A 13,397-nucleotide genomic window follows, 5' to 3' on the forward strand; every position below is an offset into this window, starting at 1 on the left:
ACGGTAATATGAACGGAAAAGTTAGAATTATGTTTTTATAATATTTTATTTTGAATTAATATTAGCGGAAGAGTTAAAATTATATTTTTATAATCATAATTAATTTTAATACTATAAAAGTATATCTAAACAAAAAAAATTAATATTTTCACTTATTAAAAAATATATTTATAAAAATAATTAGATTGAAACTCAAAAACATAAATTAAATTACAAAGTTCGTTAAACAATAAAAAATATTTCTGTGCATCTAGAATCTAGTTAGTGTTAAACGTGTTTTACTGCAACCAGTCTATATATGACTGTGGTTGTGGGATAACTGATTACAATTTGAGTGTTGGTTCTGGAATAAGTTTTTTTTTTTTTTTTTTGAGAAAATGATAGAATAAGCTGGTAAAAGGGAAAATGAATTATTCAAAGCAAATATAGCAAACATTTAAAATTGAAGCGTTTGTAAGGAATAAAAATAGGAGAAGCCACGAGGGGAACCCAGAAAATATGATTGGATAAGATAATAAATAGACAGAGCCAAAGGTTAGACAACCGTCGCCCACAAACTCACTATAGCTGTTTGTTTTCCCCTCTTGATTCGATTCCATTATCATCGGTGGTTTTTAAATTATTATATAGACGTAAAGTTTTGTTTCATATTTACTCTCTATACGAATTATTTTTGTTTCTTTTCGTTTTTCCTACAATACCGTTAGAGTAAGTTTTGACTGTGACTTTGTTTTGATAAAAATGAACTCATTTGCAATAAAAACACATTGCCGTACTTTTAAAAGGTAAAGTTCGTTTTATATTGCAATAATCTTTTCATAGGAGTCAGTTTCGTATAGCATATACAATATATAAGTTCTGAAAGAAATAAATTAACGGATAATCCCTGGACCTAAAGTAATTCTAACAAGGTTTTGTTCTAGGACAATTCCCACAAATAGCACCAAACAAATCTTATCTTTAAAATGCATACCTTACACAGAAGACTACAATATTTAAACAGTTTGTAACATAAAGATGTTGTTCGAGAGTATGGCCTACATGCTGACATGCTGGAATGTTTTTCATTTTACACGATTGATTATTTCATGGTATTCAGTTTGTTTTCATAGAATAAATAGATGAGGTAATAAATTGAGAGAGAAAGTATTGATTTATTTTTATTAAATTTTCACAATTATGATATATATTCTTGTGGTTTGTGTTAATTTGTTTCCAGCGTAATAAATGATATTAACAAAAAATAATAATGTTGAACATTTTTCAGTATTAAATTCGTATATTACCCTCAGTTCTAAAATTAGTTTTCAATTTTTAATATATAAACGAACCTAAATCTCTCATTAAAAAATGTTTGATAACATTCAGAATAATGTGTGTTAAATCTCATGGGCGATGGCTTTTAACATAACTTGAACAAGAAGCACATAACGAGTTTTGGCCCATTCAAACCAGTATTTCCAAATGGGCCATACAACACTTTCGGTTGAAGGCCTAATGCAATATTTCTCCTTTTTTTAGTTTTCCATGAGCATACATAACTCTTATTGGCTTGCGGAAGAGGACCGAAGTGTATAAATTTCTGTTAAGTCACACAAAAAGAGTATGAATTTCGGTTAACCAGGGATTAAAATCCGAACTAATCTTTATAATCTGCAATTGCGATGTAAACGTTGTAGAAAAAAAAAAAACATGACTTGTTCAACAGAAATTATTTCATGACCCGGTCGTATATATATATATATATATATATTACAAATAAAAGGTGGATATTTTGATCTTAGCAAATCAATCAACAAACTTATATATATATATATATGTATATTTATGTTACAAAAGTTTCTTGTTAATGTTAGCTTTCGGACTCCTAAAGTCCTAAATCCTAGGACCGGCTACACCTCTTCGAAATCTTTTTTTAATGTTATTTGATTTCCTATTCCTACTATAAAATTTAGATAATTCCTTCGGGAGATAAAGGAACAAAGGTCAGGTAGATAAATGTGAACGGCACAAGAGTACTTTGGCTGAATGCTAAGAAATAGTAAACATAGCACACGAAGAAAACAGCATGTCCGTATAAAAAAATGTATACAATACGTGTATGTAGAATGTGAACTTATACGTGCGTTTACAAGTTTAGCTACAAGTGTCTGCCCCACTCAACGACACCACACAAAGGAGACAAAATTGCCTTTTTAGGGCAGTTATACGTCTTTTTTTGCTCATGAACAGACATCCAGAGATACTGCAATGTAGTGGAATTCATTTTGAAAATTTATATCATAAAAAACTAATATATACGACTATACGAGAGATAAGTTATAAGTATATATTTAGTGTATTATGGTTTAGGTAGCTGTTAATTTTAAATTTTTTATTAAAAATTACGAACCGTAAGAGTTCGGACATTCGAGTCATTGCACCCATAGTAATTTAATTTTGTAATATTTGGAGTATTAGTGAAGGAGAATTTAACTAACAGAAAAAACTCAACATAATTAATGCAATAGGTGTCGGATTGAAAAAGAAGTAAAAAAATTCTCTGAAATATCATTTTAACATACTACATTTTCAAACAGTATTCCCTTTGTTCATTATAAAGGATTCAAGTTTTTTTCTTTTTTGATAAAGAAGGATGTTTAAGTTTTGTCACACAAGTTTAGAAATCATTTCATTTTTATTTTTATCATCTAAATTATTAATGACTAACTACTGTAACACAAAAATAAACAAAATAGAGTTAGTTAATTTAATGGTTTCATTGTCTGAGATATTAACGGATCCATATTCGAGTAGACGTTGGTTTTCAAATTTGAATATTATAAATTTTTAAGGTACTGGTCTATATTCACCTAATTATGTTATGTGTATATCGTATGTGAATATTTTTTTCATTTTATTGTAAATATATTTCATATTTTCTATATATAAAAAAATCAGATTAATTTTTGTTGATTTATTATATAAATTTATCTTATTAATTAATAACTAAAGTAGTAAAAATATGCATTAAATAGATAACAACGTTCATCATAAATGGAGAAAATAATTGTTAGAGATAAGAAAAGTAATGATATTTCTGTTATACATAAAAATAAATTATGTGATTGTATTCCATCTTGTAACAGATTTTGTGGCTAGTATATGAGTAAATCTTATTACAGTATCAATTTAAACAATTGCAATCAAAAGTAAATTAATTTGCCATGGTGATTACTTAAGCGAATCAAATGGCTCAAACTTCATTAAACCATGGATATTAATGAAGAGATTGGGGAGTGTCATATGTGTTTCTCTTTCCCTCCTTCTATCACTCTTTCTCGAGGCAAATCTCTGCTCCTATAGATTCGTAGGTGCCTAAAAGACTCAAATTGAAGTCATGCATGTCTGTTGCTTTCACAATTTGTCATTCCCCATGCCAACTTCTCACAAAATCTTACTCTGTATATACATATATTTGCATATTACATAAAGGTCTGGGAAAATATATGTTAAATTTGATTTGAATTGTTATTTGTTTTAATTCGTTTAAGAAATTCAGATAACTGTAATTTTATATATGTAGTAGTAATATAGATGCTGGAGTAAGTTTTTGTTAAAAATATAACAAATCATAAATATTAAGACTTGTTAAAAAAAACTGATCCACGCGGCGTAAAACATGTGATAATAAATCTAAATAATTAAGTAGTGTTTAGAAAATATGACTATAGATGTTAGGCGTACTGTTGTTTTTATGTTATGTATGCATGGGGAATGACTAAACAGAGGATCATTTTTAACTTTGTCTTAGTTATCAAATTGTTCGCTGAAAACATTAACTTATTTGAGACCATTTCTCATTTTGAGAATTAATTGTATAATTTTTTTTAAAGTATCCATAATAAATGCGATAGTTCTTATATGCTGTAATATAAATGTGTGTTATATATCAATCTATTAAAAGGTTTTTATCTATGTTTGTTTTTCCTTTATAAAAACGTTCGCGTGTTTAGGCGTTTTGCCACTCAAATTTATGCTACATTTTAAGAACATTTATTTTAAGATAAAACTTATGAAAATGTGTGATATATGTCACGAACGTATATCATTAACATTCCATCTGAAAGGAATATGGCGGGGCCATATTTAAACGCCATTTCGTCCACACCTTCTTTAGTAAGCAAATCAATATGAATTGAAATGAGACCATGAGGCAAAACAACTAGCCACTAGAGTTTTCTATTTTGACGGTTTACTAAATATGATTAAGGTTTTGTTTCTTTCCTCGAAATTTTTGAAAGATTTTTTTTGATCGTTAAGAAATCGAAGAGCCAAGCGACTCGACTTCAAATTGTCGGGTTGTATAAATATAAATAATATATATACAATACTTATATACTTATATAAGATAGTATGTCAATTTCCGAAGCAAACTAGATGTATAGGCTTCTCATGACCTACAAAGAACATAATCCAACCAGCTATCTTTTGCCGCCCTATTATATTAACGTTCGTATTTATCCTTACTGTCTCTTTCATTTCCAAGACTTACTATGGCTCTCCTTCACCATGAGGCAAAACAACTAGCCACTAGAGTTTTCTATTTTGACGGTTTACTAAATATGATTAAGGTTTTGTTTCTTTCCTCGAAATTTTTGAAAGATTTTTTTTGATCGTTAAGAAATCGAAGAGCCAAGCGACTCGACTTCAAATTGTCGGGTTGTATAAATATAAATAATATATATACAATACTTATATACTTATATAAGATAGTATGTCAATTTCCGAAGCAAACTAGATGTATAGGCTTCTCATGACCTACAAAGAACATAATCCAACCAGCTATCTTTTGCCGCCCTATTATATTAACGTTCGTATTTATCCTTACTGTCTCTTTCATTTCCAAGACTTACTATGGCTCTCCTTCATTAACTCACTTTCCAAAAAACATCCGTAATCCCCATAAAGAATAAGAAAAAAAGGTTAATAAAAACACATAATCCAACAATTATATCCACCAAATTTCACATGGGAAAAATATTTAAGATGTAGTTGCAGACAATTTGACATTGACAAGTACTGTGTTATCTTTTTCTGTTAGCCACAATAAATTAATCAACAATAGTAACTAATGATTGATTTTACCCAAAAAAAAAGAAACTAGAACCAGAGTCCAGGTAGATCCAAATTGTTTTTTTTTTCTATTTTTTTCTTCTCATAAAAAGTAGCCTCTTTTTTACCATCTCAGCCGCTCCACGCCATGTTTTCAGAGTCTTCAGCACAAGAAACGACACGCATGTCACTCTCTCTCTCTTCATTTCATTTGACTCTGTTCCACTCCCTCACTAAATCGCTCTATAAATATAAGAGCCTCCCCATGATTTTCATGCATCAATCAAACCCGTACACCCACATGCAAGAATCCCTCTTTAAAGTCCTCATTTTCTCACAATTTAGCAAAGAAGTTTAATGGAAAATGAAGGGAACGCAGGAACCGCAAGCAGTTCAAGGTGGAACCCAACGAAAGAGCAGATAACGCTGCTTGAGAATCTTTACAAGCAAGGGATACGAACGCCGAGCGCCGATCAGATACAGCAGATCACCGGTAGGCTCCGCGCATACGGCCATATCGAGGGTAAAAATGTCTTTTACTGGTTTCAGAACCATAAGGCTAGACAACGCCAAAAGCAGAAACAGGAGCGCATCGCTTACTTCAATCGTCTCCTCCACAAAACCTCCCGTTTCTTCCACCCTCCTCCTTGCTCAAACGGCACGTAGTTCTCACCTCTATTCTTCCTTATTTATTTTACGTACCTTTTTTTTTTTATAATTTCGTACGTACTTTCATCATCACATAATATATATATACATATCTTATATATAAAATTAGAACATATACATATTTAATTGATTTCTTGTTGATTACGTTTACTTTTTTTTCTGTATAAGGATTTTGAACAAATCGTGTGGAATATTCAACACATACATCTCTAGTAAATCTAAAAATTACCATAATTGGATTGAGATGTCTATTAGCAAATTTCTTCCGTTTTCTTGTATATTTACGTTTTTTTTTTTGGTAAAAGTATATTTACGTTTTTCTTCTTATTAAGAAAGAGAAATATTAAGAAAAGTTACTAAATGTATGTCATGTTTTTGTTGTTGTCGTTATGAAGTGGGCTGTGTTAGTCCGTACTACTTACAGCAAGTAAGTGATCACCACAATCGACATGGAAGTGTATACAGACAGGATCTTATTCACAGTAACAATGTGATGATTCCAAGTGGTGGCTACGAGAAACGCACAATCACAGATCATAAGAAACAACTTTCAGACATAACAACAACGGCAACTAGAATGTCAATGTCTTCGAGTTCACTCAGATTTGACCGGTTTGCCCTTCATGATAACGGTTATCATGGCGAGGGCATTACCGTCAATTCTCATGGACGGAAAACGCTTCCTCTTTTTCCACTTCAACCATTGGATGCCACTAATGCAGATGGTGTTGGAAATTCCAGTTGTGCCCCTGATCATGATTCTCCGGTGGCTTTTTTAAGCGATGGCGGCGGACGAGAGCAGCCGTTTATTGATTTCTTCTCTAGTGGTTCTGGTAGGTTCGATAAAAGAGGAAATGGGTTGTAACGAAGGGTTTTAATGAAAATAAACATTTTCTTTCAATCTTTTGAATTTTTAGTTGCTCTTTTTTTTTTTGAAAAAAATTGGGAGGAATATTTGAAACGAGGTGAAGAACTAATTTGCTAGTCTTAAAAATAGAATCTAAAGGAGAAAGAACCACATAGATTGCTTCAGATTCACAAGCGAGTCTGAATACTGTTATATGAAATTTGGGACATTGCCGTATATGGTTTAAGGTGATACTGTTAGATATTTGAAACCATTTTTAATGCGATATTACACGTAAACATATGTAAAAAAGTTAAGATCATATCTTTTTTTTTTGGATGTGGTTAAAATTTCAATCACAAATGGTCTAAACAAAAGTGTCAAAATTAGGCTTCCATACACACAAAAAATCACTGTAAACAACAGTAGACCAATTTTTTTGAGCACTAGACTAGATAATCTCTTACAAAATATTTTGCCCCAAAATTGTGTGCCCAACTGCCTAAGTCCAATTATTTGCTTAGAAAAAGGCCGGGCCTGATTTCATGTCACTACTCAGAGTTTGTGGCCATAATTCCGTATGCTCTTACCACCTAGTCACAACTCACAACCTTGGATTTGACAAAAGTTTTGTCAAAATAAAAAAGGGTAAACAAAGCTCTTAGCTGTTGTTAAATATCTATGCTGGTGATCGTGAAGAATCTCTTTGCTATTGTACGAATTGAAAATTAATAGTTCCATGAAAGGAACGATTCAGAATCTTTTCTTCGTATTTCTAAATAAATAGTAGTATTTGGTTTTTAGTACCAATAATTTTGACCACAAAACTAAGGTCTTAATCAGGATCTTAATGTATCCGTATTATTAGTTATAGAACTCTTTACTACGACATGAATAATGTGGACGAAGGCGGTGGAAAAATATATTAAGAGAAGATGATTGATAAGTTACTATTATCATATCTTAAACATATTAAGATACAATACAAGAAAGAAAAGATTACAAAACAACAAGACAAGAGCATGGTGATATCAGCTTAGACAGCCGTCTTTTATTATGTTATACTAAACCATACACTTCACGCAGATGATGGCATGAACTACTCCCATTTCACTTGACGCTGCAACAACGATCAAGAGTATACGTTAGCACATAAGGAAAATTAATGTTTTAGATCGAGTAATTAATCAAGTAAAAAATATATACATATAGAATGTAAGCTTTGCACACACAAAAAAATTTAAAAAACTTACTTGTCGCAGTTGGTGCTCATGGAGATGGGATAGGGAATGCTAACACCGCACTTTCCAGGAAGGCCAGAGGCTAGACTTGGGTTGATGCTCTGTGCTGCGGCCTTTAGGCATTTGCAAGCTTGTTGGCGGTCTGGTGTGGTTTTAGCCATGCCGTTCAACTTTGACACTCCAGCACAGCACGGAGCGGGCACCGCGCCTCCTTTTGTTAGGTAGCCTGCACATGGAGCCAAGCTGCTTGCCACTGTGCCACATGAGATTGCTGCATCTACTGATGCAACTATGCACACCGTCAAAACAAGGCATGTGAAGAACCTCAGAGCCAAAGCCATTGTGTTTTGCTTTTCTTTTTTACTTTTCTGTGATGATAAAATAGGGAGATTTAGTTGACTTCTGTTTTCTAAGTTGTGTTTGCTGTTGGATGTGAGAAAAGTATGAGGTGGTGATGGGTTTATATAGGGATGTTAGATGGGAAAATGATGACTAAGCGGAGTTTGTTAGTAGTTGGATTTGCATTTACTTCATTCAAATCTACTTTATTGAAATTTAAATATCACATTGTTTACAGAATTACAGTATAAGTGTGCTACAATGTACATGAAACATCGATATATCCAGTGTTAAAAATTTTATATGGTGATATTGAGCTATCATGATTTCGACTAAAACATGTAATGATTTGTGTTTGCGTCCTTGTTGTGTTACCAATCAGATTATTATTGTTATCATGTATTTGGTAATGAAAAAAAGTTATTATATTTTTGATCAAGAGGTTTGATCAAAAGGGTTACACAATATCAGAAATATCGTCGAGTATTGACAGAAGAATATTTTTTTTTTAAGCAAAGCAATGATATACATATATATATATATATATATAGTTAGTAATTTTCAGCTACGTTTACCATACTTTTATATCGGCCGTCCAATTGAATACAATATTGTGTAACTAGGGCCTCAGGGTCTAGAGGACACGTGTGTATTCAGTATTCTACACCAGATTGAGTTAGTTATCAGTTATGTGGATACGTAAATTAATTTATGAATCAGTTATGTGCACTTTATATACGTACATTAATTAATTAATTGTGTTAACAGTTAGAAGGTATTTTTAATCTTTGAATACTTTGAGTTAACATGTTTTGATGTAAAGCAAAAGTCTTCATTGTATATAGATTCTCTTTGATCGTTAACAGTTAGAAGGTCGGAGATGGTTGTTAACAATCGAATCACTTAGCGCGTACTATGTTGATTTAAATTTCAATACCGTCCAATTAATGCAATATTGTGTAACTGAGGTACACGTGTAGCCAACATCAAACATACATCTTTTATAATTCTATTAACGCATGCATTATCTGCGTTTTACTACTATCATGATCCCAAAAAAAGACTGATCTTCACGTGATGGCGATTCAAATCATATAGTATTGCTATTAACGCATTACGCACTATTGATGTCCATTTGACGTTTTAGTTTTTGGGACGACCGATTTGCGACTAATGTTGTGATCAGATAGGTAGCTTGTCCGAATTTGTGAATGAATTCTTAAATTTCCGTTGTCTATTTAGATTTTCTTAATGTCCTTACTAAGAACATTGATGAAAAAAAAAAAATCATGCCAAAATAATTAGCCTAGTAAAGGAAGCCAAAATAATGTTCTTTGTATGAAATTTGGTATATAAAAGGTAATTCAATTAGTTGAAAAAAATAAAGATTAATTATTCAATTAATTCAATTGGAAAACAAAATAAATGTTTATCGTAGTAAAGATTAATTACCTTAAGAACATATATACATAAAAACGTGAAATAATTTTTACACTGTCGGCTGAGGTTTGTGAAGAGAAAGTGTGACTTTCAGTTACGTACTATATATACATGGGCAAAATTATCAATCATTTTTTTTTAATCTGCCTTTATTCATCTGTATTATCAATCATGTACTGATGTACGATATCCCTTGACAGTTCTTGTCCTGAAGTATCAACACCATAAATCAACCGTTCACACCGAAAGCCCTCTTTCACATCGGAGAAGCCTCATCACATGCGTAGAAAAGGAAAAAGACAACTAAAAGAATTGTGTGTGTAATTATAAGCAATTCATGAGATCTAGAACCCAATAGTGGTGATTGGGTGATTGTTGATTGAAAATAAGCGTAAACTTTTTCTCCACTTAGTCCGATTCGAGGTTACAGAAACTCTTTCAGGTTAGAGAAACATTTTTTGGCTGAGTGATGCAATGGCCATGTTTTTATTATTATGCCAGGTTATAGAAATCCAATTTTCTCTGAATCTAATGGCCATAGTTAATTAATATTCCCTCTGTTCAGAATTATTTGATGTTTAAGGTTTTTGTACATAATTTAAGGATTTATTTAATTTTTATTTTTCTTATACTAAAAATATTATTTATAATCTATTTAAATATTATTCAGCCAATAAAAAGATAATCTACAGAATATAAAAGGTCAAAAACTATAAAAATTTATTAAATTTTGCATTGAAAAATGAGAACATCAAATAATTCTGAAAAAAAAACTTTCTAAAACATCAAATAATTCTGAACAGAGTAGCAAAACAAATAGGTGGTCCAATGGAATTGGAGAATGTGATGGGGTTAGTTGGTAGAGTTCGATTTTTGATGTTGGATACACGCGTCTCTCATTTAAACATTGCATTAAATTGGGCTGGTACTCAAATTTAATTAGCTTAGTACGAACTAATAAGCTGATAACTTATTGATTAGGCAAAAAAGCGACACTACAACTAAGGCCTTAGATATCGTTAATCGCTCAACCATAATATCTCAAAACACCCAAATGTTGTAAGACAAATAAATTTTTAATATTGTGTTTCTGTTATTTGAAGAAACAAATTCTTCTCATTAGTAGAAGAAACTAGAAGGAGTGAATGAAGTAAATGCAAATCTAACTACTAACAAACTCTAACTAGTCATCATTTTTCCCATCTAAAATCCCTATATAAACCCATCACCACCTTACACTTTTCTCACATCCAACAGCAAAAAACAACCTTAGAAAACAAAAGTCAACTAAATCTCCCTATTTTCTTATCACAAAAAAGGTAAAGCAAAACACAATGGCTTTGGCTCTGAGGTTCTTCACATGCCTTGTTTTGACGGTGTGCATAGTTGCATCAGTAGATGCAGCAATCTCATGTGGCACAGTGGCAAGCAGCTTGGCTCCATGTGCAGGCTACCTAACAAAAGGAGGCGCGGTGCCCGCTCCGTGCTGTGCTGGAGTGTCAAAGTTGAACGGCATGGCTAAAACCACACCAGACCGCCAACAAGCTTGCAAATGCCTAAAGGCCGCAGCACAGAGCATCAACCCAAGTCTAGCCTCTGGCCTTCCTGGAAAGTGCGGTGTTAGCATTCCCTATCCCATCTCCATGAGCACCAACTGCGACAAGTAAGCTTTTTTTTTTTGTGTGTGCAAAGTTTTTACTTGATTAATACTCGATCTAGAGACCATGATTTACTTTGGCTAACGAGCCAAAACTTATACTCTTGGTCGTTTGTTTTCTTGCAGCGTCAAGTGAATTGAGCACTCACATCGTGTGGATGAAGATGCATGGTTTAGCATAAGTAAAATAAAAACGTCTGTGTACGCTGATCTCAGCTTGCCCTAGTTTATCTTGTTTTATTTTGGTTGTTGAAAGTTTGTCATCTTACTTTGTAATCTTTTGCTTTTATTATATTGTATTATGGTTAAAGTATGATAGTAGTACCTTCTTAATCATCTTCTCTTTATATATTTTCCCCATCGCCTGAATCCCATCGCCTTCGTACGTAATAATCATATATAGTGAAGAGTTCTTTTATCATTTACTAGTAGTTATGGAGGGCTGTATGTATGTATATTAAGATCTTAGTTTTTTGGTGCATTTATAAAATTTAATTTGGAATCAAAAACCAAACACCATTTAGAAATAAGAAGAAGAAATGCGGAATGGTTTAGTTTCTCTCATCCAATCATAAATTTAAGATAGCACTGAATAACATACTTACGTGCATAACAACAACTTAAAACATAGTTTTCTGTTGAATTGAGAAAAAAAAAAATTACTAAACAATCAAGATTTTAGCTATGCATCAGAGAAAATTGTGAATTTTCATTCATAAATAACGATTTCAACTAAATTTTTTTTTTTTTTTTTTTTTTGTTAAAGAACTAAATTTTTTCTTTCTGTGTACAACTAGGAATGCCAATTTCTTATCTTAATCTGGAAATATTTATGAGTCTTTTCGTTGTATAATGATATCATGAGTGGGTAGATATCATGTAAGTCCAACCAACATTTTTTTAACAAGATTCTGAGGTCAAGTCATAAGTTCTTGTGCTTCATTTGGTGATCATGGATTGATTTTGTTGTAATCTCTCTTCTAAAACAAATCATTACTTTTTTTTATTCACCAATAAAATAAATCAAATCGAATCGGATACCTCATATAGTCACGGGTACCCGAAATAGTTTTTTCGAAATGCTGAAAGTCAAAAACATTCGAGTTAATTTCGGAAAATGTTTTGTTTTGCTAAACAAGTTTTGGGAAAAATATAGTATCGCAAGTATCTACGTATTTGGATATGGTATGGATATCCGTGGTGAACCATGAAGAGAAAGTAGTGCAGATGTTTTACTTGTTATTGTGTTATGGGACTTTCAATAATTTAGTTAGAAGAAAGTAGTGAAGATGCATGGGTTGCTTAGAACATAAAAAATTGCACAATACGAGCCCATTCTGTTATGTTCATCCACTCTTCTATGGTATTTATTTTCATGATATAGTTTATTAGATCGTACATATGTTTCACACACATTGGATCTTTAACCTTAAGTACTGTCTTCCTCTTATAGGCTGCTTCACTCCTTATTACATCCTATAAATAGACATATCAGACATTGACTTAATTAGAAGAGTCCCTTTTTTTTGCGACAGTTGTGCTGTTATAAACTCAGGGTTTGGCCGGTGGGTGGCGATTTCCTGTTGGGTTAGGTCCTGATGGGTGCTTATGCCACCTTTTCTCTTCGACCTGTTGCCAGAAGAAAGATGTAATAATCATGCTCTTTGTTCACTAATGGTTACAGGCAAAAATTTGATCTCTTTACCCAAGTTGGCGTCACTCTCTCGTAATTCGGTTTTGTGCTAATCTTAGCAGGTCCAATCTTGAAATGGACTGAAACAGGCAAAAGACAGAGGTTAGTCTGCAAGAGTGCCAAAGAATCATGCCCTCAATTTAAACGCATTATAATTATCATCTCTTACAATAAGTCATGCAAAGCAAACACGCACAGAGAACGAGAAATGAGATTACCTTCTTGGCATTGCCGAGTCATGTTTCTTCCGAGAAAGAGGCAGATGAGAAGGAGAAACTTGATGATGATAACATGTCTCATAGTTATAGGTAGAGAAAGCTTAATTGTTTTCATACAGGATCATCAAATATATATTGTGTAACAAGCACGATACAACAATTTTGTCACATCTAGTTGGTACACTCCTTGGAGAACCGT

The 13,397-nt window shown here is 32.3% G+C and overlaps 4 protein-coding genes across 4 annotated transcripts; 2 read left to right on the forward strand and 2 right to left on the reverse strand.

Annotated features, from left to right (window-relative positions):
- Positions 1-5,259: 5,259 nt before the first annotated feature.
- On the forward strand, positions 5,260-6,666 carry LOC18018523 (WUSCHEL-related homeobox 2). Its single transcript, XM_006400909.2, has 2 exons — positions 5,260-5,752; positions 6,159-6,666. The coding sequence occupies exons 1-2, from the start codon at positions 5,452-5,454 to the stop codon at positions 6,626-6,628; spliced, it is 771 nt and encodes a 256-aa protein (XP_006400972.1). The 5' UTR covers positions 5,260-5,451; the 3' UTR covers positions 6,629-6,666.
- Positions 6,667-7,510: 844 nt separating this feature from the next.
- Positions 7,511-8,281, reverse strand: LOC18018524 (non-specific lipid-transfer protein 4). The gene is made up of 2 exons (XM_006400910.2): positions 7,864-8,281; positions 7,511-7,730 (listed from the first exon to the last, which is right to left on the reverse strand). Exons 1-2 carry the CDS (start codon positions 8,190-8,192, stop codon positions 7,721-7,723), a joined length of 339 nt encoding a protein of 112 aa, XP_006400973.1. The 5' UTR covers positions 8,193-8,281; the 3' UTR covers positions 7,511-7,720.
- A 2,576-nt stretch (positions 8,282-10,857) lies between these two features.
- LOC18018525 (non-specific lipid-transfer protein 4) lies at positions 10,858-11,638 on the forward strand. Its single transcript, XM_024156918.1, has 2 exons — positions 10,858-11,293; positions 11,414-11,638. The coding sequence occupies exons 1-2, from the start codon at positions 10,965-10,967 to the stop codon at positions 11,421-11,423; spliced, it is 339 nt and encodes a 112-aa protein (XP_024012686.1). The 5' UTR covers positions 10,858-10,964; the 3' UTR covers positions 11,424-11,638.
- Positions 11,639-12,712: 1,074 nt separating this feature from the next.
- Positions 12,713-13,280, reverse strand: LOC18018526 (CLAVATA3/ESR (CLE)-related protein 46). The gene is made up of 3 exons (XM_006400912.2): positions 13,199-13,280; positions 12,993-13,060; positions 12,713-12,916 (listed from the first exon to the last, which is right to left on the reverse strand). The coding sequence occupies exons 1-3, from the start codon at positions 13,278-13,280 to the stop codon at positions 12,839-12,841; spliced, it is 228 nt and encodes a 75-aa protein (XP_006400975.1). The 3' UTR covers positions 12,713-12,838.
- Between the last annotated feature and the right edge of the window lie 117 nt (positions 13,281-13,397).

This window comes from Eutrema salsugineum, unplaced genomic scaffold, assembly GCF_000478725.1.
Source record: "Eutrema salsugineum unplaced genomic scaffold, Eutsalg1_0 scaffold_2, whole genome shotgun sequence".
Classification (NCBI taxonomy): Eukaryota; Viridiplantae; Streptophyta; class Magnoliopsida; order Brassicales; family Brassicaceae; genus Eutrema; species Eutrema salsugineum.

Excerpts from the sequence above, each read along its gene's own strand:
- LOC18018523 (XM_006400909.2), top strand. The coding sequence starts at position 5,452 with ATGGAAAATGAAGGGAACGCAGGAACCGCAAGCAGTTCAAGGTGGAAC. Across the intron at positions 5,753-6,158 it reads CCCTCCTCCTTGCTCAAACG|TGGGCTGTGTTAGTCCGTAC; the intron begins GCACGTAGTTCT and ends GTCGTTATGAAG.
- LOC18018524 (XM_006400910.2), bottom strand. The coding sequence starts at position 8,192 with ATGGCTTTGGCTCTGAGGTTCTTCACATGCCTTGTTTTGACGGTGTGC.
- LOC18018525 (XM_024156918.1), top strand. The coding sequence starts at position 10,965 with ATGGCTTTGGCTCTGAGGTTCTTCACATGCCTTGTTTTGACGGTGTGC.
- LOC18018526 (XM_006400912.2), bottom strand. The coding sequence starts at position 13,280 with ATGAGACATGTTATCATCATCAAGTTTCTCCTTCTCATCTGCCTCTTT. Across the intron at positions 13,061-13,198 it reads GACTCGGCAATGCCAAGAAG|TCCATTTCAAGATTGGACCT; the intron begins GTAATCTCATTT and ends TGCCTGTTTCAG. Across the intron at positions 12,917-12,992 it reads AGAGAGTGACGCCAACTTGG|GTCGAAGAGAAAAGGTGGCA; the intron begins GTAAAGAGATCA and ends TTCTGGCAACAG.